This window comes from Coffea arabica, chromosome 10c, assembly GCF_036785885.1.
Source record: "Coffea arabica cultivar ET-39 chromosome 10c, Coffea Arabica ET-39 HiFi, whole genome shotgun sequence".
Taxonomy (NCBI): domain Eukaryota; kingdom Viridiplantae; phylum Streptophyta; class Magnoliopsida; order Gentianales; family Rubiaceae; genus Coffea; species Coffea arabica.
In genome coordinates, this window is record NC_092329.1 from 10,027,532 (window position 1) to 10,053,444 (window position 25,913).

Consider the following 25,913-nt stretch of genomic DNA (forward strand, 5'->3'; position numbering starts at 1 on the left):
AGAATTCCCGATAATGGTGGCAATAGGATTGGAGATATCAGTGGTGGCAGATGACGGAAGAAGAAGAATAGGAAAACTAAAAAATAAAAAAAAAGGAAGGGAGAAAATGGGGTAAATTTTCATTTATATCCCTACTTTTCTGGTTTATAACAATTCCACATACATACTAATGAAGCGTGTCTCCACGTCCTTAAGACACCATCAATTTTTTGGATTATGTCATGGATTTTATTTAAGTAGGACAAAATTTTTAGTTTAGGGATTTAAATCTTCTATTTTGAAGTTCAGGAATTGAAGTGGAATTTTGTGTGTAATTTGAGGAGACAAAGTGAATTTATCCCGGGAACTTTAAAGGTAGGAAAAGACCAACTTTTCCATTGGCAATTTCTCATAGGACCAATTACACTTTGCAGCCGCTAACTTGTAGTTGATTTTCCCTTTGCATCATAAATTTTAATTTTAGATATATGGCGCTTCTAACTCTTGTATTTGTTAAATTTGAGCCCTGCCGTTAACATTATACGCAAAAGTAACGAAAAAGCATAGCCAATATGGGGACAAGAGGAGCAGCCACCATTCCCTCCCCTAAAATTTTAGAATTTTCTTTTGGCCCCAAAGAAATTTTGGAAAATTTCATTGAAAATCTTTTTCTTGTGCCCCCCACCCCTCCCTTAAATTTGAATAAAATTTCATTGCCCTCTCCCTTTAACTTTTGCTTCTTGACTCTTTAATTTTTTTTTTACTTGGCTATTACGTTAATTACTGTATGAAGTTCAACTTGTTATTAATTAATATTACATGCTGACTTGTTAAAACCATGTCTATTGTGCCAAGAAAAAATTGTTCAAAACTAAAGAGCGTACAACTTTAATTAATTATTTCATGTTTTAATTAGCCAAATTTTAAATTTAAGTACCTCTTCTTGCTTGCATTTGATCTTTTGCATGTGACTTTGAAACTAATAATCAAGTTTGTACATTTTGAAAAGTTCTCTTCTTAAACATATAAAATGAGTGTATACATATAATTAGCAATATTAAATGAGTATTTCGCACTTATATTTCGAGGTATGATTGCTTTTCAAAGTTTGAGATTAGAGAGAATAATCAAACTATTAAGTTTTGCACCTGAGATTGTAAGAATGGGAAGACATACGAATGAACAGTCGTTTTAATAAATAACTAATGCATATGTTGATTTAGTAATGAATATGCGATTTCTTATTGTGTTTCATACACTTAAGTTTATTTTTGCTTCGTTAAAATAATGTAGCGATAAAAGGATTAGAAAATTTGACAGCAAAATCAGGATTCGACTAAATGCATACTTAGTTCGATTATTAGAGATTTTATTATTTCTCAGATGTTAAGACACCATTTCACAGCAAAGTAACTACCCTTGCGTATAAAATGTTGCCACAATATAATTATGAAAATTCGTGGATCCGACCCCAGAACCATTCGAATGCTGAATGAGATCCATTTACGAATCCCCAGCAACAAAGAATCTGGCACCGAATTTCTTGAGCATTCTGACTTGAATTCGAATATGGATCTGATCCAGGATCCTTATGAGGCCTAGGCCGGATCTTCAATATAGAAGCCCATTGATTTTCTTAACATATCTCACATTTCCAACTGAATATCAGGAAGATAGCATTCTAAGCATATATCTTTTTTTTTAAAAAAAAAAATATTTTTTTTTGTACTGGGGGAGGGAGGAGATATTTGAACCCAAGCCCTCTAAATCTTGGGTCTTCAATCCTATGCTTACGTTTGATAACCCAATTTAGCAGTTAAACTAAATGAGTTCAGGTCTTTAATATGTTTAAATGCGTTTGAAAAAAAAATAGAACATCTGAATTAATTAAGTAATATTAAAATTTTTAGACAAAATTTGAAAATAAGTGATAAACTATCTACATATTACTTAATATGATATGCATTCAAATATATCAAATATAGTATTTAACAATTCAATAATTTAACGAATTCAGTCTTCAAATTATAAATCTGATATTTCAGTTTTATCAAATGCACTCTTAGCCACTAGACTAAAACTTCATCGGCCGAAGCGTATGTCTTAATTACTTGCATGACATACATTGCATCCAAAAACACATTTATGAATTTTTTCTCATATCAAGTGGAAAAAATTTATGGGTTCCCTTATTGTTTTTCACGTAAATAAATGGAAACAGCAGGGTGGACTTGAAAGTCTTCCCTTACAGAGTCTTTATGTCCTTAGCATAAGCAACCCCGCAAAGCCGTGGACCTCATGGTCGTCACAGACTAGTGTGACAGCTTCCCAGAAGATTATTGCCCAACAAATACACAAATCAAGCTCAAAATTATTGCCCAACAAATACTCCTTTATACCTTGACTGCAGTGGCCTTCTGTGCGTTTACTAACTAAGTCTTCCCTATCGTAAGTTTAAAGTCCTTAGAAGTGCACAATTAACAATTGCAACTCTCTGCTGGAAAGGAAACTTGCTTCTTTGAAAAACAATTCCAATGGGGTTCAATCGGTTCATTTTACCGATGCTCTTGCATTTGGTAATTGCCTTCATGCTCTCTTCCGCTTCAACTTTGACACCCCCAATGCAGAGGCCCCATTCTGGACCCAGACACGTGGCAGCCCAGGAATGGCCGAGCTGGGTCTTGGCCCTCAGACCCCTGGGAGCGGCCCCGGGCCGTACCGACTAGGGCTCCCAGGGGAGGCGAAGGTCCTCCCCGAAGAGGTCGGGGGTAATCCCCCTGAGTGCGGGATACTATCTATACTGGGCAAGTCCCGCGTCGTGCGGAGGTCGGGCTCCCTTGCAGGTATAAATAATAACACACATCCACTGTACAAGATACGCTCACTATTGACAATTTACTCTGGACAGTTACTACTTCCCGTGAACCTCACTCACCGGAAAACTAACTTGGCCGTCGGAGTGCCCTCGGGGACAACCCTCGGGCCCCCTTTGTTAGCTCATCCTTTCTGTTTTGCAGGCTTGGAGTCAGCTCTGCCATCAGCGACCCGAGCTGATCAGGTCAGCTCTCCTAGGGGAAGTCCCGTGCTTCTTCAGTTGGCGCCGTCTGTGTGAACGTAAGGTAAGTAAGATTGTGTTGATGGCCAGGACGCGATCCAAGCGCACGGCAGAGAGCACCGGCCCTGGGGGCGGTGAGGGGTTCCAGCAGAAAGAGGCTGGGGCGTCCCAGGGCGCCGGGGGCTCAGCCCTTTCAGGGGAGCGGAGGCAGCAGATCTTCCAGTTTGTGACGGAGAACCTCCCCATGCTGGAGGATATAATCCGGCAGGCGAAAAAGGGAGAGGGGGCTGGGGGTGCGCAGACCTCCAAGGCCAAGGGGAAGGAGAAGGAGTTACCCCCTGATCCTTCGGAGGATGAGTCGCGAGACCAACCTCCTAGGAGGAAGCGCCCCCGGACTCCTCCCCGCCCCCGAGCCTCGGTGGTCGGGGACAGCGAGAGGTATTCCCGCGACAGGTCCGCGAGGAGCCATCCCAGAGACCCCTCTCCGAGGAAGCCCACACGGAATGGGTTCGAGCGTTCCACGGCTCGGTCTGTCAAGAGCCGGCCCCGCGACCCCATTTATCTGGACCCTGCTCGGGATGAGCTCGAGCAGATCTTGAGGCCCCGGCCATACGAGGACAACTATGCAACCTCGCCTTTTACCCGGGAGATAGAGGACTACCCCCTACCCCGGAGGTTTAAGATCCCGAGCATCGAGATGTACGATGCCTCTACGGACCCAGAGGACCACCTCTCGGTCTTCTTGACGCATATGCGCCTGCAAACCGCCGTGGATGAGGTCCGCTGCAAGACCTTCCCCATGTTCCTAAAGGGGAAGGCGCGGCTCTGGTTCCAGGGGTTGAAACCGGGGTCTATACGGAGCTTTCCCGAGTTGGCTCGGCAGTTTGCAGCCCAGTTTGTCTCCTCGAAAGTCTACGCGAGGAACGCAACCCACCTGATGTCCATCAGACAGAGGCCTGAGGAGTCGCTGAGGAATTTCATGACCCGCTTCAATGCGGAGAGCTTGCAGGTCAGGGACAAAAATGAAAAAGTGGTCATGGTCGCCTTCACAAATGGGCTCAGGGTGGAGGAGCTCTTCTATGACCTGGCCAAGAAGCCTCCCGTAAACCTGGAGGAACTCTTACGCAGGGCGCACGAGGCCGCTAATGCGGAGGAGGCAGGTCGTCTGAAGAAAGAATCAGATCGGGAGCTCGGAAATCGGAAAGGTCGGACGAACCCCCCGGAGGGCAAGGACGTCCCGTCCAAGAAAAACGTCTTCGACCGGCTCTCGAAGGAGAAGGCCCCTGCTCTGCCGCCACTCCCAGAGAAGACCTACACCCCTCTAACACGGCCCAAAGCTCAGATCTTGGCCGTTATGGAGGCGGAAGGACTAGGAGATCGGCCGCCAAAAATGGGGACGCCCCGAAACAAAAGGAACCAGGACAGGTACTGCGCCTTTCACCGCGACGTGGGACACGACACGGAGGGATGCTGGGCCCTGCGTAAGGAGATAGAAGACCTGATCCAGCGCGGCTTTTTAGGGCGGTTCGTGCGCCGACCAGGCCAGGAGCCCGGGCGCAGCCACTACGGAGACAGGCACGAGGGACGGCGTCGGGACCGCCCAGAGCGGCGCGACGCTCCTCAGGGCCACTCTCCCGACCAGGACACCCAGAACCTGGCGGGGGTGATAAACACCATTGCCGGAGGTCCCACAGGGGGGAACAGCCATGCAGCTCGGAAGAACAAGCGACCACCCCCCGAAGGGGACGATTCCTTGAAGCGCTTGCGCATGGACGAGAAGATCACCTTCGGGCCAAGGGATGCGGTCCCCCTGGCTTCTGGGAACCATGAGGCCATCGTGATAGACATTGTCACCAACAACTATCGGGTGAAAAAGGTATATGTCGACCAGGGTAGTGCGGTCGACATCATGTTCTACAGGGTGTTCAAGGTGCTCGGATTAAGGGATGACCAGCTCACCCCGGTTCGGACATCTCTGGTGGGATTTACCGGACCACCCATCAGGTCGGAAGGGATGATCATCCTGATGGTCACAGTAGGACAGGCTCCCAAATGCCGGACTGTTCCCGTCAACTTCGTGGTGGTCAGGCAGCCGTCCCCGTACAATGTGTTCCTGGGGAGGCCTGCTTTGAACGCCCTCCGGGCTGTCTCCTCCACTTACCACCTCAGCGTCAAGTTCTCTACCCCGGGAGGGATAGCCGAGGTGCACGGCGACCCGGAGGTAGCCAGGGCTTGTTACCTAGCCACACTCCGGGGGCAGGAAAAGGTGGTCGCCCAGACAACCTGTCTGGAGCCCTACATCCCAGGGGACGAGGCCCAACAGCTGGGCACAGGATGAGACTGAGGAATTCCCCTTAAGGGAGGATCGGCCCAACCAGGTCCTCCGCATCGGAGCCTTGTTGCCCGCCAGAGAGAAGGAGGACTTGAAAGCTCTGCTAAGAGAGTACTCCCAGGTCTTCGCTTGGTCGGTTGATGACATGCCTGGGATCCCAACGGACCTGGCAGTCCACCACCTTGACGTCGACCCTCACTTCAAGCCGGTGAAGCAGAAGAAAAGGAGTTTTGCCCCTGAGAGGAACGAGGTGATCAAGGCGAAGGTCGGCAAGCTGTTGGAGTCCAAGATCATCCTGGAGGTCTACTACCCGACCTGGTTGGCCAATCCGGTCCTAGTCAAGAAGGAGGACCAGACCTGGAGGATGTGCGTAGACTTCACGGATCTTAACAAAGCCTACCCGAAGGATTGCTTTCCCCTGCCTAGAATCGACAGGTTAGTAGACTCTACTGTGGGTTTTGATGTTTTATGCTTCTTGGATGCTTTTAAGGGATACCACCAGATAGAGATGGATGAGGAGGATCGGGATAAGACCTCCTTCATCACTGAAGAAGGGACCTACTGCTACAGAACCATGCCGTTCGGACTTAAGAACGCGGGGGCCACTTACCAGCGCCTGGTCAACAAGCTATTCCGAGGCCAGATCGGCAGGAACATGGAGGTCTATGTGGACGACATGATCGTCAAAAGTCGGACTGACCAGCGGCTCATACCCGACCTGAGGGAGATCTTGAACATCCTGCTGCAAAGCCGGATGCGCCTAAATCCAAAGAAGTGCACCTTTGGGGTCAGGTCGGGAAGGTTCCTTGGTTTCTTGGTGTCACGAGACGGAATCAGGGCCAACCCGGACAAGCTCCAGGCCATCGTGGACATGGCCCCCCCAAGGAACGTGAAGGAAGTCCAGCGGCTCACGGGGAGAATGGCAGCCCTGAGCAGGTTCCTCTCGCGTTCCGCGGTTCGGGGACTACCCTTCTGGCGTCCAAGGACTTTCGTTGGACCGAGGAGTGTCAAAAAGCGTTCGCCGACCTGAAAGCGTATCTGGCCGAGCTGCCAACTCTGACCGCCCCAGAGTTAGGGGAGACCCTATTCCTATATCTGTCCACCTGCAACGAGGCCGTTAGTGCGGTCTTGGTACGGGAGGACAAGGGGGCTCAGAGGCCGGTGTATTACGTCAGCCGAGCTCTGCAGGGACCAGAGACGCGATACTCGCCCGCCGAGAAGCTGGTCCTTGTCTTGGTACATGCTGCTCGCAAGCTCCGCCCTTACTTCCAGGCTCACCGCGTTGTAGTACTGACCGACCAGCCCCTACGGCAGATACTCACCAAGCCCGAAGTGTCGGGCAGGATGACCAAGTGGGTCGTCGAGCTGGCCGAGCACGACCTTAGCTATCGGCCCCGCACCGCGATCAAGGCCCAGGCCTTAGCAGACTTCCTTGCGGAGGGGGCTAACTTAAACCAAACCGATTTGACCCCGACACCCACGGACACCCCGGCGGAGCAGCCTTGGGTGCTGTTCGTGGACGGTGCCTCGAGCAGGGAAGGGAGCGGAGCTGGCCTACTGCTCACCTCGCCAACCGGAAAAGAACTGACCTACGCGCTTAGGTTCGATTTTCCGGCATCCAACAACGAGGCAGAATATGAGGCCCTCCTGACGGGGCTGCGGATAGCCCACCAGATGGGCGTCACCACAGTCAGAGTTCGGAGCGACTCTCAGCTCGTCGTCCTCCAGGTCCGCGGGGAGTACGAGGCCAAGGATGAGGTCATGAAGAAATACCTGGCTAAGGTACGGGAGGCGATGGCCCTGTTCAGAACATTTGAAATAGAGCGGGTGCCGAGGTCCCAGAACAAGCGGGCAGACGCCCTCTCGAAGTTGGCGTCTTCCTCATTTGCCCACCTGAGCAAGGAGGTCTTAGTAGAGGTGGTAAAACAAAAAAGTATCGATCAGGCTCAGGTCCTGGCTATAGACAGCTCGGCCACCTGGATGACGCCCCTCATAGATTTCCTCAGCTCGGGTGCCCTCCCCGAAAACAAAGCCGAGGCACGCCGAATCCAGCTCCGGGCTGCCAAGTACGCCTACACCGGGGGTACCCTCTATAGGAGATCGTATCTGTCCCCCTGGTTAAAGTGCGTGACTCCCGAAGAAGGTGATTACGTCCTGCGCGAAGTCCATGAAGGAATATGTGCGGCACACGTGGGATCTCGGGTATTGGCCAAAAAGTGCCTCCTTCTGGGCTACTACTGGCCCTCTGTCTTCCGAGACGCAGCAGATCTGGTCCAGAAATGCCGAGCTTGCCAGGTACACGCCTCGCTGCGTCATCAGCTAGTTCAGGAGATGATTCCCATCCATAGTCCTTGGCCCTTCGCTCAATGGGGGATAGACCTCCTGGGTCCCTTCCCCCGAGCCCCGGGGAGATATGAGCATCTCGTGGTGGCCATTGACTACTTCACAAAATGGGTGGAGGCGGAGCCCCTGGTCTGTATCTCGGGGAAGGCAATTCGGAGATTCTTCTGGAAGAGCATAGTTTGCCGGTTTGGGATTCCGCATGTCCTGGTATCCGACAACGGCCGCCAGTTCGCCGAGAACCCTTTCCGGAGCTGGTACGCTGAGCTTGGAATCAACCAACACTTCACGTCGGTTGGTCATCCCCATGCCAATGGTCAGGTGGAGAACGCTAACCGAACTGTTCTGCAAGGGTTGAAGACTAAACTGGAGTCCGCCCAATCGAGCTGGCTGGATGAGCTTCCCAGCGTCCTCTGGGCTTACCGTACTACGCCCCGGACGGCTACCCAAGAGACCCCGTTCTCCCTAACTTACGGAGTAGAGGCGGTGGTGCCAGCGGAAGTCGGACTTCCCTCACCCAGAACACAGAATTTCGTGGCAACCTCCAACGAGGAAGAGCTTCGGTGCAGCTTGGACATGCTCGAAGCCAGGCGTGAGGAAGCGGCTGTTCGGATGGCTAAGTATAAAAGCCAGCTCGCCCGCTATCACAACGCCAAAGTGAGGACGGTACAGTACCAGCCTGGGGACCTCGTCCTAAGGAAGAACTCGATCAGCCGAACTCACAGTTCCAACAAGCTCGACCCAAATTGGGAGGGCCCCTACAAGGTCATTGAGGTAGGTCGGGCCGGTTACTGCAGGTTCGCCAGCATGGATGGATCCGAGGTACCCCGTACTTGGCACTTCTCCAATCTGCGATTGTTTATAGCATAGGGTGGCCTAGAAATTCGAGTCTGTACTCTGGAATCAGAATTCTTGTTTTCTCAATCAATAAAAGCCTGAATTTACAATCTGCTTGTACTTGTTTCATGGTCACATTTTTAACGAGTCTGCACCTCACACTAGCACACTAAGCGATCTCTCGCTCAATGTCCTAGTGGGGGGCTAGGGGTACGGAGCGGGTCAAGTGTGAAGTGTTCGACCCAGGAGGTCGGCACGAACGCAATTAATGTTTAAAGTGTGAAGTGTTCGACCCAGGGGGTCGGCACGAACGCACTTAGTGTTTAAAGTGTGAAGTGTTCGACCCAAGAGGTCGGCACGAATGCACTTAAGGTTTAAAGTATGAAGTGGTCGACCCAGGAGGTCGGCACGAGCGCACTTAATGTTTATGAACTGTTCGACCCAGGAGGTCGGATCGACAGAATGGGAGCCGGCAAGAAATGCAGAATAGTCCTCAAGTTTTATACATGCATTCGAGGCCTATCTATTACAAGGCTTACAGAGTCTCTGAGCCGCCTATCTATTACAAGGTATTCCACCTATCTACCGCAAAATTCCCGAGTTGGCGGCCCCCTTCGGTGTCTGTTCTACCCGCTGGTGGCCCGACCGGGATAGGAGCTGAAGGTACATCTTAATCATGTTGAGAGGCGTATGGTGGAAGCCATTCAGGAGCCCGGGAGCAGGGGAGCCCTTCCGTCTCGGATGGACCTCCAAGAGCATTTTCAACTGGAGCACGGTCACATCCTTATAAGAAGACAGAAAGGGTCCCTGGGGTGGCTGCCGCCCTAGACCACCGGCTCCTTCCCGGCAGCTCGGCCAGGAGACCCGTCCTCCTCCAAGGGAACTTCCTCCAGCTCGGCCCCAGTGTCAGCCCGGGTCGCCAGCTCCTTCAGGGAGTGCCCCTTGCGATACCCGTCGAAGAGCCAGTCCAGCCTCGCCTCGGCTGCAGGGTTGTAGTCCTTGAATCTCGCCAAGTCGAGACCAGGAGGATTGAGCTTCTTCACCTTGTCCAGGGCCCGGGTGCAGCCGACCTGGAGGATGGGCAGGTTGAGGTGGGCGATGTCCTCCTCAAACTGGTCGGACGTAAGGAACTCCCGAACAGCCCTCTTCCGCTCCCGGCTGACGGTGCCGGAGAGCTCGAGGACATGCTCCTCCTTCAGCTTGGCCACACCGGCCTTCTCCTGGTCGAGCTCCGACCTGGTAGAGGCGAGCTGGACCTGAGCAGCGTCCAGCTCCTTCTCGGCCTTGTCCAGTTTGGCCTTGAGGGAGCTTGCCTCCTTGAGGGCCTGGGACAGATTCTTCTCCGCCTCCAGGTTCTTTTTCCGAATCTTCTCCAGGTCGGGTGACAGCTCGGAGAAGCAGGTCACCAGGGCGGCACCAGCGGCGTTGGCCTGAAGGAGAAAGAAAGCAGTTCAACGCGTCACACTACCTAGCCCAGACACGGAGGCCAAATCATCCCAGGGGCAGAAAACTTACTTGGGCCTGGGAGGTGAAGTACATATCCTGGAGCTCGGCTGGGTCGGCGAGCTCCATCCACCTCTTGTCCCGCGGAAGGACCGAGCCCACCATCAGCTCCCGAGCTGCCTCAGGGAATTGGACCCGGTCGTTGATGGAGAGCTTCCAGGAGGGGCAGAAGTGGCGGGGATCGTGCATAGTGGAGGCCTGGCCCGGCTTCTGGGGGAGGATGTGGCGGAAGTGCCACAAGCTCGGAGGAGGGGACTCCAGAGCATGCTCCTCAGCGGAGCCAACGCCCACGTGGACGGGACCCCCAGATGGCACAAGGGGGAGCGGCGAGGGAACAGCCGGCGCGGGCCTCTTTTGCCCGACCTGTGGGGCCTCCTCAGCCCTGCCCCTCTTCTGCCCGGCCACTTTCTTCTTGTTGGCGGCCTGCTTGGAGGGGTAGGGTTGTGACGTCTCTTTCTGGGGGGCTGAGCCGCCCCCCGGGGTGGACGCCCCACCTGGGGCCCCCCGAGCAGCCTCAGGCTGGGGGTCGGGAGTGGCCTCCTCGAGGGGTGCGCCCAGTAGCTGGGAGAGCTTCCTCACTGCAATGAACACCACCAGATCAGCCAAACGCAAGACAGTTAAGGGTAAAAAAAAAGGAAAACTATATACTACAAATGCGACAGGGGCAAAGCCAGCGTTACAGGTGTCGAGTTTGGACTGGGGGGTAGCCACCTCCCCAGAGGATCCGGACACCGTCCCCATCAGCCCGGCTGCGGAGATCTGCTCAGTGGAGATCTTGGTGACATCGAGCTTCACCTTGGAACCCAACAGCTGGCCGAGGGTCTCGTAGTCCAGGTCCTCCGGGTAGGGGTCGGCCTTGACTCCCCCAACCTTCCACACATTGGGGGGAAAATGTGTGGACCTGACAAAGAAGAAGTCCTCCTTCCAGTCCTTCACGGAGGAGGGGAGCCCGTAGAACAACTCTTGGGCCCCTTTTCCCCCCTTGGTCTGGGGGCCACGGCGGGAGAAGTAGTACCACCCCGGGAGGGCGGCCTTAAGAATGAAGGCAGCTCGGAAGAGGGAGAGAGAGTAAGGGATGTCGCAGAGAAGGCAGTAGATCAGGAATCCGGTGATGATCCTGATAGAGGTGGGATGAAACTGTGTGATTCTGAGCCCCCAGTGGTTCAGAATCTCGGTTAGAGCTGGATGGATGGGGAGACGGAGCCCTGCGATGAGTTGCTCCCTATAGATGGCTACAAAGCCAGGAGGAGGCCGGCAGGCCCGGTCGTCGGGCCCGGCCAACCTCGGCTCGTAGGCTCGAGGGATGGAGTACGACCTAGCCAGTTCGGCCAAATCCTGGGGAGAGAGGGTGGCCTCCTGCAGGTCGGGATAGCCATAGGAGAATTCAGGATCATTCCCCTGCTCGGGAGCAGGGGACCCCCCCGATGAGTCCCTATCCTCCCCGGCTCCCTCCTGGGCTCCGCCAGGGGAATCATGGGGGGATTTGGGGGAGGGAGTGGAGGTAGCCTGCCGCGCGATGAGCGCGTCGAGCTCGGCTGCCTCCTCAAGGGCTTGGGCCGAAGGGGAGTGGGCAGACGGAGAACTCATGGTATCGGTAGGCTCAAGTAGGTTTGAGGTGTGGAAGCTGGGGTTAGAGAAAGAAGAAGAGGAAGGGGGAGGAGGAGAAGATGGTGATGAAGATGAGGGGGAAGGCGAGGAGAGAACGGTGATCCGGGGGGCTCTGCGGCGGACGGAAATTATAGCAACAGAGGAAGAGGCGCCGGAATGATCCGACATAAAAAATGGGAGGCGGCAGAAGGCAAAAGAGACACTGCAAAGAGGGAGGATGAATCGCAAAAAGGACTTACTGATGACGGCAGGAGAAGGACTGAAGGCTCGCCGGAATCTGGGCACAGGACGCCGGAAGTTGCTGGAAAACGGAAATGTGGGTGCACAGGGGGAGTGATAACTTGAAATGCACAAGAAGAAGCGGAAATGGCAAATGGGACAGAGGAGAATTTGGCATCCCCTATTTATGGGGGGAAGAGTGGAGGGAGAACGGTTGCGTGAATTTGAACCGACCCCCATGTGAACGCATTTAATGCTGACACGAAAACCGAGGAGGCGGGACAGCTGAAAGGACGCGGGCGCAGCGTCCCTGTGACAGCCCTGTACCAGAAGTGACCTCGGCAGAGTAGTGTGCGGCTCTGGCCTCCCACGTGGCGGAGGTAGATTAGGTCTGCCTGACAGTCCTACCTAATCTAGGGGGCTAGTGCAGAGGCCCCATTCTGGGCCCAGACACGTGGCAGCCCAGGAATGGCCGAGCTGGGCCTTGGCCCTCAGACCCCTGGGAGCGGCCCCGGGCCGTACCGACTAGGGCTCCCAGGGGAGGCGAAGGTCCTCCCCGAAGAGGTCGGGGGTAATCCCCCTGAGTGCGGGATACTATCTATACTGGGCAAGTCCCGCGTCGTGCGGAGGTCGGGCTCCCTTGCAGGTATAAATAATAACACACATCCACTGTACAAGGTACGCTCACTATTGACAATTTACTCTGGACAGTTACTACTTCCCGTGAACCTCACTCACCGGAAAACTAACTTGGCCGTCGGAGTGCCCTCGGGGACAACCCTCGGGCCCCCTTTGTTAGCTCATCCTTTCTGTTTTGCAGGCTTGGAGTCAGCTCTGCCATCAGCGACCCGAGCTGATCAGGTCAGCTCTCCTAGGGGAAGTCCCGTGCTTCTTCACCCAACATTTTCTATAGCAAGGCCTGGCTGCCAAGATCATTGTGGAAATGTAAGCATTCCATTTCCATTCGGTATTACAGAAGGTTGTTACCTTAACGAAAAATTCTTTATCAACTGCATCAACTCTTCAACATCTGTCCCTCAACCAGTTCTGCGCAACAGTACAATCAATGTCACAGAAATATCTCTGGAAGGTCAGGTGCACCTTATGCAGTATATAGCAATTGATTGCTATAATGAAAACAGAAGTTTATTTTCCCACAATTCACCATGGATGAGATTATCTAAACGCTTTACCTTTAACAGTACAGCTAATAAATTCATTGTCGTTGGCTGTGATGCCTACGGTATAGTTTATGGTTTTGGTCAACACCGGAGCTACGCAACTGGATGTGTCCCTTCCTGTTATTATAAGGAAGATGTAATTGATGGCTCTTGTTCTGGCATCGGTTGCTGCCGGACAGATATCCCACCAGGGGCATGGAATATTAATGTGAGGTTGACCAGTCTTAGTAGACACACCAAGGTGTGGGATTTCAATCCTTGCAGCTATGCTTTTGTGGTCGAAGAGAAGGCTTTCAATTTTTCTGCAGATAACCTCACCAACTTGAGCGTTGATTTAAGTCTTCCCGTCGTGGCCGATTGGACCATTGAGGACGGGTCATGTGAAGTTGCCCAAAGAAACACGACCTCTTATGCATGCTCTGGTAAAAACAGTCACTGTTACGAACCTTTTAAGGGGTTGGGGTACCGTTGTTCTTGCGATCAAGGATACGAAGGCAACCCATATCTCCCTGATGGTTGCCAAGGTATGTGTGGAAAAAATTGTTTCATTTATCTAATTAATCCATATATGTATGTGTGTTTCAATTCACATTTGAAATTATGCTTCTGCTTTCTATTTTTTTATTGAATTCTATAGCTATTAATGAATGCCAAGATCCAGGTCTTTACAATTGTGCGAAGAATAATGTTTGTTACAACACAGTGGACAACTACACATGTCCTTGTCTCAAATAAATTTTTTCCCAAAGAACTTTCAATCCAAACAAACACGGTCTGGTGTACTTTTGAAAAATGATTTTTACTTGAACAAATCCTTGATAGATCCAACATGATTTTTTTTTTGGGGTAACATTATGCAGATATTGATGAATGTCAAAAAGAAGAGACCAATAATTGCAGATTCGGAGAACTTTGCATAAACGTCGAAGGAGGCTACAATTGCTCTTGCCCGAAGGGGTACCTTAAGAAAGATGATGGAAAAGGGCGTGAAGGTTGCACTAAGAAAAGCCATCAAGCACTTGTGGCTGGTATTCTTGCAGGTAATAGTTTGTCTTTTGTGTTACCGAAGTGTTCCCAAGTATTATACAGATAGGCACAAAGACCAAGCTTGGTCAAAAAGCAAATTACTGTTCTCAGATCAGCTTAATTTGCATTTTGTTTAGGATAAATTTCACTTTATTCCCTGTGATTTAGTATTTTTTACATAACTCCCTATGATTTCAAAAACTATATATAATCCCCTCATGATTTGGATTAAAGTGTCAAAGTGACGGGAATGATAATTTGTAATGGAATCACCTAAAATGTCAAAAATAACCTTATATAAAGTTGAAAATTATTAATTAACCAAGGGAGGTTATGTGTATATTTTGAAACCATAAGGGGGTTATATGGTAAAGTATTAAACCATAAGGGAGTTAGTGTGTCATGTATTTATAAGGGTAATTTCGACATTTTTAGAAGTTCCGTTACGAATGATTATTTCCGTCACTTTGACACTTTAATCCAAATCATAAAGGGGTTATGTATAGTTTTTGAAACCATATGAGAGTTATGTATAAAAACGCTAAATCACAAGGAGGTAAAATGTAATTTGTCCTTTTGTTTATAAACACACATACGCATACGATCAACCCAAACTCCACTTTTTAAATTTTTTGCATTTCTTAAGGAATTATTGTTAGAAAGCCAAAACTACCTAGCTGAGTCAATGTCAACCCAAAGCTCGACCACCTCTTAATCAGGTTTACTTTTGACCTCGAATTTAGCCAAACCAAAGTCAACATATATGTAAACTAAAGAGAGTTAAGAGTATGAAGCACAAGACCAATTCGATGATTAGCCGCATTAATCAAGTGACGTTATCTTTTTTATTCGAATTCAAAGTCTTTTCTTTTTTTTTTGCTCCCTTATTGTACGGTTTGAAGTCTCCATTAAAGTGAAAAGAAAAAAAAAATTCTAGGGTATACATTTTCTCACATTGCCTATCAGTTAAAAGCATCACATATAGAGAAGCATTCTATTATTGCCGAAGCAATAAACTCAGGGACAAACTCTTGCTTAAATCTTGATCAGAAATATAATCGACAATTTCACTAATATAAACTTGATAATAATCACTTGTATTATACTTCGAAGTTGATATTGCTTTACCCCTGCGCAGTTCAACATGTTCCTTCTCGTTCCTTCCTTTTCTGGGATTTTTCTTCCTCTAAATATTGTAAAAAAAACACTGTCTTAGGTGTTGCTGTGGGCACTATGGTTCTGCTAGTGGTCTGTTCTTGGTGCTTGTACGTGTCCAAGAAAAGAAAGATGATGTGGTTGAAGGAAAAATTCTTTCGAGAAAATGGAGGGCTACTCCTACAAAAGCGACTCAACGGACAAGAAGAATCCTCAAATAGCCCAAGAATTTTCAGTGCCAGAGATCTTGAGAAGGCAACAAACAACTTCCATGAAGGTAACATTATTGGTCAAGGAGGTTTTGGGATAGTCTACAAAGGTCGTCTAATAGACAACAAAGAAGTCGCTATCAAGAAGTCAAAAACAGTTGATCCCAACCAAATTGAGCAATTCATCAATGAGGTTGTGATTCTGTCACAAATTAACCACAAAAATGTAGTTAAGCTCTTTGGTTGTTGTCTCGAGACAGAGGTACCTTTACTCGTTTATGAATTTATCAACAATGACACTCTTTTTAACCATTTACACAACAAGAAGCGGGCACGTGAAATTAGTTGGGACATCCGACTGAAAATAGGTGCAGAAACTGCAGAAGCCCTCTCATATTTGCACTCCGCTGCTTCACCTCCAATCATCCATAGGGACATAAAGACCACGAACATACTTCTGGATGAGGAATTTACAGCAAAAGTATCCGATTTCGGTGCTTCAAGATTGGGCCTTCTTGATCAAGATCAACTATCTACAGTGGTGCAAGGAACTCGTGGATATCTGGACCCTGAATTCTTCCAAACATTTCAGTTGACAGAGAAAAGTGATGTTTATAGCTTTGGAGTCGTTCTTGTGGAGCTACTAACAGGGGAAAAGCCCGTATGCTTCAATAGATCAGAGGGTGAGATAAGTTTAAGCAATCATTTCCTTTCTTCGATGAAAGAAAATCGACTGTTTCAAATTCTTGAAGATTCTGTCGCGTCTGATGATAATATTGACCAATTGAGACAAGTTGCTGTGCTTGCCGAACGATGCCTAAATGTAAAAGGCGCCGACAGGCCTTCCATGAAAGAAGCAGCAATGGAACTGGTAGGGTTGCGAATCACATCAAAGCATAGTTGGACTCAAGGTTCTCAAGCTTTAAACCAAGAAGAGATTGAGCCCCTGATTGATCATCAAGAACAATCCAATCCCTCCCGTGGCGGTGATATTATGTTGACAACTACATATTATAGCCTCCAAAATCAAGAAATACAGCCAATTGCCCATGGGAGATGATCATTTGATCCTGCGGTCATGGGAAGGACTGGATTGCATTTTTACGTCATCCTTACTTGTGTTTTTGATATTACTAGTGATTATGTTATCACGATATGTTAACATCTTTTTAACGCTAAAGTTCGCAATTATATTTTTATTGTCAACCTCACAACAACATATTAGTATGTTTTTAATTTTCTTTAACCAAGTTCTTTGAAAAAGGTATTGTGTACGATTAATCACCAAACTTTTCTGAAATCTCATCTTACTCCATTGAGCTATATTGATGGATCCAATGGATCCAAATTGATAATCACACATAAACCCACAGGAACAATCTCAAGAATTTGATATATGAGTAAAGGAAAGAAATTTTTTTCTGTTACTCAAAGAAGGCTGCGGCTCCAGAAGAACGAAAAACACAGAGGCTATGCACAAAGACCAAAAACAAAAGGCAACTGCTACTTTGTACAATAGCTAGACACAAAACTTCTAATTCTACTATGACTAACATTATGGGATTTGATCCCATGTAGCCAACTTTAGACTTGCCAAGAAAACTAGCTAATAAACAAATGACATGCGGTCAATAAATAAAACTAACCAATCAATCATAGTTTGGTTTATATTTCTACATTGACTCCCTTAAACCAAACTCCTGTAATTTGGACATGCCCAACAACTTCTTCAACTTGATAAAAATCTCCGTCTTCAATGCTTTGGTGAAAATGTCAGTCACTTGCTCTTTAGTTCTGCAATAATCAATTTCAATCTCTCTCTGTCGAACTAACTCCTGTATGAAGTGATATTTGATGTCAATATGTTTGCTACGCCCATGAAGTACTAGATTCTTGAACAACTCAATTGTTGACTTACTATGACAATAAATTTTCGTAGGATCAACCTGCTTGTACTGTAGAATACCAAGTACACGACGTAACCACAAAACTTGAATAACACTGTTAGCTACTGCAATATACTCCGCTTCCACTGTAGACAATGCAGTCACCTGTTGTTTTTTCGAACTCCAAAAAAGCACTCCAGAACCAATAAAAAATACATAGCTTGAAGTACTCTTTCTCTCTATTGTATCACCTCCCCAATCACTATCTGTGTAGCCAAACAACTCAATTGGATCATTTCCTAAATAAAAAATGCTATCACTGCAAGTACCTCCAATATATCTCAAATGCCTGCAAATGTGACTAACGTAAATTTTTTATGAACCTACTAATCAGACCAATAGCAAAATTGACATCTGGCCTTGTAAATGTAAAATATTTCAAACTCCCTACCAAACTTTTAAAATATATGGGATTCACATATCCACCAGCACACTCCTTGGTCAATCTCAATTTTTCTTCAACTGGTGTCATAATTGGTTTTGCTGTATCCGTTTTGAACTTCTTTAAATGCCACTTACATATTTCTTTTGAGATATAAAAGTTCCACTATCAGATTGAAAGATTTAAATTCTCAAAAAACATGACATGAGTCCCATATCTATCATCTCAAACTGTTTAATCATGGCCACCCTGAATTCTGCAATCATCTCTGGATTATTTCTTGTAAAAATTAAATCATCTATGTACAAGCACACAATAAGAATATCACCACGAGCATAAGATTTAATATATAATGTGTGCTCATATGGACACCTCTGAAAATCACGAGTCAGAAAATAGGAATCAATTCTTGTATACCACGCTCTTGGGGCTTGTTTCAATCCATATAAGGCTCTCTTCAATCTATATACCTTATTTTCCTGATCTCTTCTGACAAATCCTGCTGGCTACTCCACATATACTTCTTCAATAAGAACTCCATTTAGGAAAGTTGCCTTGACATCCATTTGATAAATTCTTCAGTTATTTTGGGCAGTTAGAGAAATTGGACTGTATCAAACCTAGCAACGGGTGCAAATATTTCAAAATAGTCAATCCCGGATTTCTACTTGTATCTTTTCACCACTAATCTCGCTTTGTATCTATCAATTTCTCCATTGGGTTTGAATTTTTTCTTGTACACTCACTTCACTCCAATGACTTTTTTACCAATTAAAAGAAAAGTAAGTTCCCAGGTGTCATGTTTTTCTATTGTATTAATTTCTTCCTCTATTGCTTTCACCCAATGATCATCACTGGCTGCCTCCTCATACACAACTAGATCACAATCTACAAACAAAACAAAATTAATAATATTTTCGTCAGAAGGAACATCATCTAGTGTAGTAAGTTGACTAGTCCCAAATTCCTCTTTCATCAAAAGTCACATCTGTACTCATTATATCACCTTTTTCTGTCACAAGAATATACAACATGTAAGTACGGGAGACTTCACTATAACCAAAAAATACACACTTCTCCCTCTTGTCATTAAGTTTCTTTCTTAATTGATCAGGAATATGGAAATAGGCAATACACCCAAAAACTCTGAAATGACCAACAAATGGCCTTCTACCACTCCAAATTTCTTCAAGAGTTTTTTTGAAAATACTTTTGGTAGGACTCCTGTTTAACAGATAAATTGCACAAGAAACTGCTTCTGCCTAAAAAACCTTTGGCATATTTTTCAATTTCAACATACACCTCACCATATCCATAACTATCATATTCTTTCTCTCTGTCACCCCATTTTATTGGGGAGTGTACTTGTTAGTCAATTGATGCTTCATCCCATTTTCCTCAAAAAAAATCATCACACCAAATATTCCTGACCCCTATCTATTCTCAAAATTTTAATTTGACACCCACTTTGCCTTTCAACGAAAGTTTTTAAAATTTTAAAAGTGTCACAGGCATCAGATTTTTGTTTCAAAAAATACACCCAAGCTTTTCTACTAAAGCATCAATAAAGGTAATAAAATACCTACAACCACCATTAGAAGGAACCTCCACAGTACATAAATCTGAATGAATAATTTCTAATGGTCTTCTGGCCCTTCATGATTTGTCAGTTTGAAAAGTATCTGATATGAACATGATTCTCCAAGGACCGCTCAAGAGAAATGCTTACATAAATCTGAATGAATAATTTCTAATGGTCTTGTGGCCCTCCAAGATTTGTCAGTTTGTGCATATTTTCTAACAATCATCTAATAAAAATGCTTAAAACTCAAAGAGAAATTTAGCTGTCATAGGAGATGTGAGAAATTCCAAAACTAGTAAATAATATGAAATCTTAGTCTATCTATTGAGCAAATAGATATTTTTTAATGGGTTAAATACCAAAAACCCCCCTGTGGTTTGCCAAATGTTCACTTTACCTCCCTATGGTTTGGAAACCTACAATTTGACTCCCTGTCATTTCAACTAAAGTAAAAGTCTAACGGAAAGCATCAAAACTAACGTCTGAAAGGAAAATGTCAAAATTGCCCCTCTATAAGGGTTTTGGGTTAAGTACCAAAAACCCCCCTGTGGTTTGTCAAATGTACACTTTACCTCCCTATGGTTTGAAAATATACAATTTAACTCCCTGTCGTTTCACCTAAAGTGAAAATCTAACAGAAATTCTGTTAAATACACTTTAGTTAAAACGACAGGGAGTCAAATTGTAGGTTTCCAAACCATAGGGAGGTAAAGTGAACATTAGGCAAACCATAGGGGGGTTTTTGGTATTTAACCCTTTTTTAATTTACTGTTTTTTTATTAAAAAATTTTGGCAGAGTTTCCCCTTATAAATGGACGAAACTCCCTGTCAACAAACCCAATCTCATGAAAATATTCACATGACAGTTATTTAATACAAATTTTTAGCTAAGCTATAGTAATTTTCTACGAAAATCAGGGAAACCTAAAGTGTCCATGATGATCTCCCTACGGACAGTAGCCAGCAAAGAACGAAAGTTGTCAAAAACATCCTCTTGCTCCGAATTTGTGCCAAGGTTAGCTAGATAATCAGCAGGTTTGTTCACCTCTCTATAGCAATGGGTTATCTCACGGAAATGATGCTTGAAACTGAGTAATTCATCCACCTCCCGTTGGAGTCTCCAAGGGCAACCATGTGTCCCTTGGAGTATTTGAACCAAGACAAGTGAGTCAGATTCAACATGGAAGTCTTGTAAGCCTCGAGCAACAAAGAGCAGCACCCCAAAGAGTGTGGCCTTGAGCTCCGCGTGTAAACTGGTCAATGACCCAAAAAAACAGGAATAACCGACGATAAATCTCCCTTCCCCATCTCGCACAACTCTCCCACCCCCACTAACTCCTGGGTTCCCCTTTGCACAACCATCCAAATTCAACTTATACCCTGCCCTAGGAGCCGACCATGTAATCGGTAAATAGAAACCGTTCTTTTCAAAGCTACCACTGAAGAGTGAAGAACATCCCAAGAGACGAAAGAACATGCTATTTTCGGAAAATTACAATGTAGTAACTCACATAACTATTGAAATACCTGATCTGCCACCTCCGTCCACCCCACCTTCCTTCCATCAAACAGTCCCCTGTTTCTCGCTTTCCATAACTCCCAACAGACGAGCATAGGTAATGTACTATAAATGAACCTGAGATACACGTTGTGCCCCTTACGCAGTTACCACCGTAACAGCACATGTCTCAATGTGGACACCATATCCAAATATCCCAAGACACCCTCAAATCTATTCCTGACCACCTTAGCTAAATCCCCTGTTAAAAATATGTGATTAACCTCGTCATCTGCTGGCTTAGAACAACAATGACACTTAGACGGACCCTGTACCCCAAATCTATGTAGCAGGTCCATTAGGGGAAGATGCAAACGTAGCAACCGTAACATAAAGAAGGAGATTTTGATAGGAAACCCCTTCAGCCACACATGCGAAACCACCCAGGAATAATTAGAAGCCTGCGAAACAAGCGTGTAAGCCGAAGAAACCGAGAATGAACCATTCTGTGTTAAAGCCCACATCATCCTATCAGAGCTATGAGTGGATGAAGGGGGAATCTTCACAACTTGCCTAACTAACTCAGGCTCTAGAACTTGATTAAGGAGTCGCATATTCCATTGCGCTTGGAAGACAAAATCTGACAGAACACGATCTTGAAAATTTTCCACCTGATGACATATAGCCCCAGTTCCCATCCAATTGTCATGCCAGAAATCCATTGATCCCTCACCGATGACCCAACAAATATGCTCTTCTGCCAACTATTGAATCGAACATAACCTCTTCCAAGTGTAAGAAATTGAATAGCCCTCTTCTGCCAAACAAGGGTGCACCTCTCTACTATATTTTGTTGTTAAAATTCAGCCCATAGGGATCTCCTTTTCCGAAAGTTCCACCAAAACTTAATGGAAAGAGCATCATATACCTTCGTCAAACTACGAACTCCAATCCCACCCTCCTGATGTGGGCAGCACAACTCCCCCCAACTTAACCAATGAAATTTCTGGCCCATATCCGTCTAGCTCCACAAAAACATTAAATATCCAAAACATCTTCCATGCATCCAGGTGAATCACTATAACTCAAAAGATTTGTGCTTGTTTTTAAAAATAACATTTGTTAAAAAATGATTGAAGCCCAAGGAGAAATTTAGCTAACATGGTAGATGTGAAAATTTTCAAATCTAGGAAACCATATGAAATCTCAAATCTCATAGCAAAAAAAGAGAAAAAAATGAAAATATTTCTTACAAGGGAAATCCTAGGATAGAATAAAATTTTCACTAGAAAAAATTAGGAGAGAAGAAATACTTACCAAGAAATGCTAGCAAAGAAAATTCCTTGCTAGAGGGAATTTATTTTAAAAAGGCAAATAAAAGGTATAGAAAAAGGTTCCCTCCTATGGAGAAAGATCAGATCTGAAGGCCATTTTTGTTAGAGAGCCTTAAAGAGAAGAAAGAGAGAATGAATTTTAGAGAGAAATACACTGACACACAATCACTAAAATATTGGTTTCCACAGACTAAATATTAGAAGATGTGCATTACAAACATATATCTTAATTACTTTCATGACATACATTGCATCCAAAAACAGATTTGTGAATTTTCACGCATATCAAGTGAAAATCATGTACAAAGTATGGTTAATAATTTTAAAAAAAAACATGAATAAATAGGAAGACTAGGGTGGACTTGGAAATCTTTCCTTGATAGCTTTGTTATGTCGTAGACTTGTAGCATGAGCAACCAACAGATTTGGGGTAGGGACAGTTATCAAAAAGACCGTCCCTTAACGGTCCCCTCACAAAACTGAAGAAGTGGCCATTATCAATCCACATTGACAAGGTTCACAACGGTGTCACTTTGATTAGTGAGCAGGGAAAAAATTACTAAAAAGCATGTGTGAGCTAACGCCTCCGTTACCAACCATTGAAACTCTATTCCACAAAATCCCGCCCAAATTGACTCGCTATGACTATTCATTTCAATTCTTCAAACGAAGAACTCTTTTTAGTCTCCCTCCAAAAAGTTGTCAATATTCATCCACAACTTTAGAACTAAGGCAAAATACAATCAGTGAGTAGGAAAGTGGTAGACAAGGGACGGAAGAAAAGCAGTCAAAATATACTTAGGAAAAGGAAGAACTACCTATTGAAGGAGAAAGTCTTGGAGGCCTAATGTCTATAAAGGCTTGTGGAAGATCAGGACCGAACAATGAAGCTAAAGATGATGGAGTCCGAAGCAATGACAACCAATTGCATCTACGTAAACCCTTCAAGTAACAATATTGCAAGCCAATGACATAATTTTCATTGTTTGGTGAATGGCATCCCATGATTTTATATCATGGTTGTGGAAACCCTATGTATGTTAGAAATCAGATCTAGTCATGGCCCATATGGGAGAGTAAAGTAGAGAAAAATTTTCCACACCAAGTGTTTGCAAAAAAGAAAAGGATAACTTCCAAACCAATTAGTAGAAGGAGTTGTTAGGACGGGATAAACAGGGGTCGTAACTCTCTCATTAATAGCAATAGTGTAATCATTATATGAACTAAATGGGTACGGGAGATTTTAGTTGATAAAATAACAAGGAAATTTTGAAGTCAAAAATTTTTTTGTTCTGTATGGGTGGATAAGCAGGGACGCCTTATGATGTGCATAGCATTACTGGGTGTTTATGACAGATTACATTGAAGTAGTATGAGATATACATTAAGAGTAAAGGTAAGAAAAGTGAAAAAGTTATGATAAATTACAAGATGGCCTACCGACTATGCATATAAGCTAGAAGAGGGAGGAAAGTGCATACACTATTAGACTTCGATGGGTAGTACCTCATGTTTGAAAATTACTAGTCAATCATACTATAGCAGTGTAGTAGTTGAAGTAAATTACTTCAAACTTGATTGGTATGAATGTAAATGTCAATTTGTATGTGTTAGGTCAAATGTACATCTTGTTGAATGTGACCCACTTAGTGTAATAAAAGAGTTACAAGATGTTTTATTAGCAGTGTGTCCTTACATTATGTTGGACACCTATTACTTTTTGTGAATACATAGTGATAGTGAAAAATATATTCATGTAATAATTAGTAATCAATTAACATAATGATGTTAAAGAAAGGTCACAATGAAGGGAAAAAAATAAAAGGAAGGCAGGGAGGAAAGTGCACATATTGAACATTAATAGTGGTTGTTATCTTGTGTTTGAAAGTTGGTACCTGTTCATACAATAGCAGTCTAGTAGTTGGAGTGGATTGTTTAAAAGTCAATTGGTATAAGTATAGATTCTAATTTATGTGTTAGACTGAATGTCCATAGTGTTTACTGTGCCTTAGTTGTAGAAAATGGTTACAAGATCTGTATATCATGTTGGATAACTATTATTATCAGTGAATAAATAGTGACACTAGACAAACACTTTCATTCAATTGTAACTTAATAATCAATTAACATAATCATGTTAAAGCAAGGTTGGTGGGATTTACAGTGGAAGGGAAATAAATAAAAGAAAGAGAAAAGTGCACACACTATTAAATTGATAGTTTGTTATCCCATGTTTGTAAACTAGTACCTATTTCTATAGTACCAATCTATGGGATTAAAATTGATTGGATTAATGTAGGTTTTAATATGTATGTATTAGGTTAAATGTACTTATCATGATTTTATAGTGTTTTATGAATGCTGGGTAAAAATCTTAAGCAATTAAACAAATTATCTTATTTTTGGTCCAAAATTGTTACGGATGACGTGAAGAAGATTGAGATTGGAGAAGTGCTAGCTTAGGAGTTGTTTAATTTGGCTACCAAATGTCATAGAGGATTCTAAAGATTGAAGATACTTTGCATACCAAGGCCAAAGCATCATCCAACAAGCCCAAATCAACGAATAAAGGGAAAAAATCACTACAGGAAACAAAGGTTGTAAATCTAGAATCAAGGGACAAAAATTCTGAATATGAATATGAAAAAGAAGGGGATGATGACAAAGATGCCGAAGAAGATGATTCTGATGAAAACGATGATAAGGGCATAGATGTGGGAGCATCTGGAGCCAAGCAATTTAGGATTCCTAATTTAAAATGAAATAAATTGTTTCTGATCATTGTAACATTACCTAAACAAGTTGTAACTCCTTATTAATTGCTTGTACAAATTCACAATATAAGTGTGATAAATTTAGCAGCTGTTTCTGTGGGTTTCATGCATAATAATCACGTATCTATTATGTACTTATACAAATAGTTGACATTATCTTACAATCAGTTCAGACAATGTTACATTCATTCTTTGTCCACTTTCTACAATTTGCAAATTCAATCAATATGAATATGAATAATATTTAATAATTTGTAACAATTTTTTAATTCTCTCTAAATTCTATATGGTTGATTTACCGATGCCTCAAACAACAACTTTGGCCAACATGTACATAGTGGCCGAACGCCATTCTCATCAGATTGTTATCGATGAGTCGATTTCTAGTTCATCATGCTAACTCATGGTTATATATTATGCATATTTTCTACTACTGTAAATATGGTTAGACTCAGCATTTCTCAAATTCTGTTGGAAGATGAGGACTGGTAGCCATCTTTGATGGGGATCTTGGGCACCAACAGTTGTCAGTAACAACCATTCTAAACGATATAATATTTTTTGAACAAGGTATAACTTTATGTAAACTACTTGTAAAACTTAACAACAAAGACACAATTATTACATATGAGACCCATATGAACAATAACAAAGTATCACATCTCTGTTATAAAGATGTATAAGTAGTTAAGGAGGAGTTACAATTTGTGCAAAGAGAGTTATGCCGTTCAAGGACGGTTGATTTGACAACTATCCCTACTCCAGATCTCTTTAGAGGATGTTCTAGTTTTGTAACAGGTAGTAACTCAATTTCAACTGCTTGTATGTTTAAGTGACATAGATGTTATATACAATTATTACTTGTACATCTCAATTATTATTGACTCATAGTCACGTGGCACTTTCTTATCCTTACATATCTTATGAAAATCATTACTGGCAAAGGTTGTATG

General features: G+C 44.6%; 3 protein-coding genes across 3 annotated transcripts; 2 read left to right on the plus strand and 1 right to left on the minus strand.

Moving 5' to 3' along the window:
- Nucleotides 1-2,644: 2,644 nt before the first annotated feature.
- LOC140015745 (uncharacterized) lies at nt 2,645-9,371 on the plus strand. Its single transcript, XM_072068561.1, has 6 exons — nt 2,645-2,822; nt 2,997-3,081; nt 3,125-5,255; nt 5,341-6,153; nt 6,204-8,480; nt 9,198-9,371. Exons 1-6 carry the CDS (start codon nt 2,645-2,647, stop codon nt 9,369-9,371), a joined length of 5,658 nt encoding a protein of 1,885 aa, XP_071924662.1.
- A 2,970-nt stretch (nt 9,372-12,341) lies between these two features.
- Nucleotides 12,342-16,632, plus strand: LOC140015746 (wall-associated receptor kinase 2-like). The gene is made up of 3 exons (XM_072068562.1): nt 12,342-13,578; nt 13,915-14,094; nt 15,297-16,632. The coding sequence occupies exons 1-3, from the start codon at nt 12,342-12,344 to the stop codon at nt 16,502-16,504; spliced, it is 2,625 nt and encodes an 874-aa protein (XP_071924663.1). The 3' UTR covers nt 16,505-16,632.
- A 3,614-nt stretch (nt 16,633-20,246) lies between these two features.
- LOC140015747 (uncharacterized) lies at nt 20,247-21,574 on the minus strand. Its single transcript, XM_072068563.1, has 2 exons — nt 21,024-21,574; nt 20,247-20,793 (listed from the first exon to the last, which is right to left on the minus strand). The coding sequence occupies exons 1-2, from the start codon at nt 21,572-21,574 to the stop codon at nt 20,247-20,249; spliced, it is 1,098 nt and encodes a 365-aa protein (XP_071924664.1).
- Between the last annotated feature and the right edge of the window lie 4,339 nt (nt 21,575-25,913).

What these genes read in the sequence shown, in the direction of transcription:
- LOC140015746 (XM_072068562.1), top strand. Translation starts at nt 12,342, where the DNA reads ATGGCCGAGCTGGGCCTTGGCCCTCAGACCCCTGGGAGCGGCCCCGGG. An exon ending in TCTCCCTGATGGTTGCCAAG is followed by an intron (nt 13,579 to 13,914) that starts GTATGTGTGGAA and finishes AACATTATGCAG; the next exon opens with ATATTGATGAATGTCAAAAA. An exon ending in TGTGGCTGGTATTCTTGCAG is followed by an intron (nt 14,095 to 15,296) that starts GTAATAGTTTGT and finishes ACACTGTCTTAG; the next exon opens with GTGTTGCTGTGGGCACTATG.
- LOC140015747 (XM_072068563.1), bottom strand. Translation starts at nt 21,574, where the DNA reads ATGGATTTCTGGCATGACAATTGGATGGGAACTGGGGCTATATGTCAT. An exon ending in AGACATGTGCTGTTACGGTG is followed by an intron (nt 20,794 to 21,023) that starts GTAACTGCGTAA and finishes TTCACTCTTCAG; the next exon opens with TGGTAGCTTTGAAAAGAACG.
- LOC140015745 (XM_072068561.1), top strand. Translation starts at nt 2,645, where the DNA reads ATGGCCGAGCTGGGTCTTGGCCCTCAGACCCCTGGGAGCGGCCCCGGG. An exon ending in GAGGTCGGGCTCCCTTGCAG is followed by an intron (nt 2,823 to 2,996) that starts GTATAAATAATA and finishes TCTGTTTTGCAG; the next exon opens with GCTTGGAGTCAGCTCTGCCA. An exon ending in GCCCCTACAAGGTCATTGAG is followed by an intron (nt 8,481 to 9,197) that starts GTAGGTCGGGCC and finishes CGACCGGGATAG; the next exon opens with GAGCTGAAGGTACATCTTAA.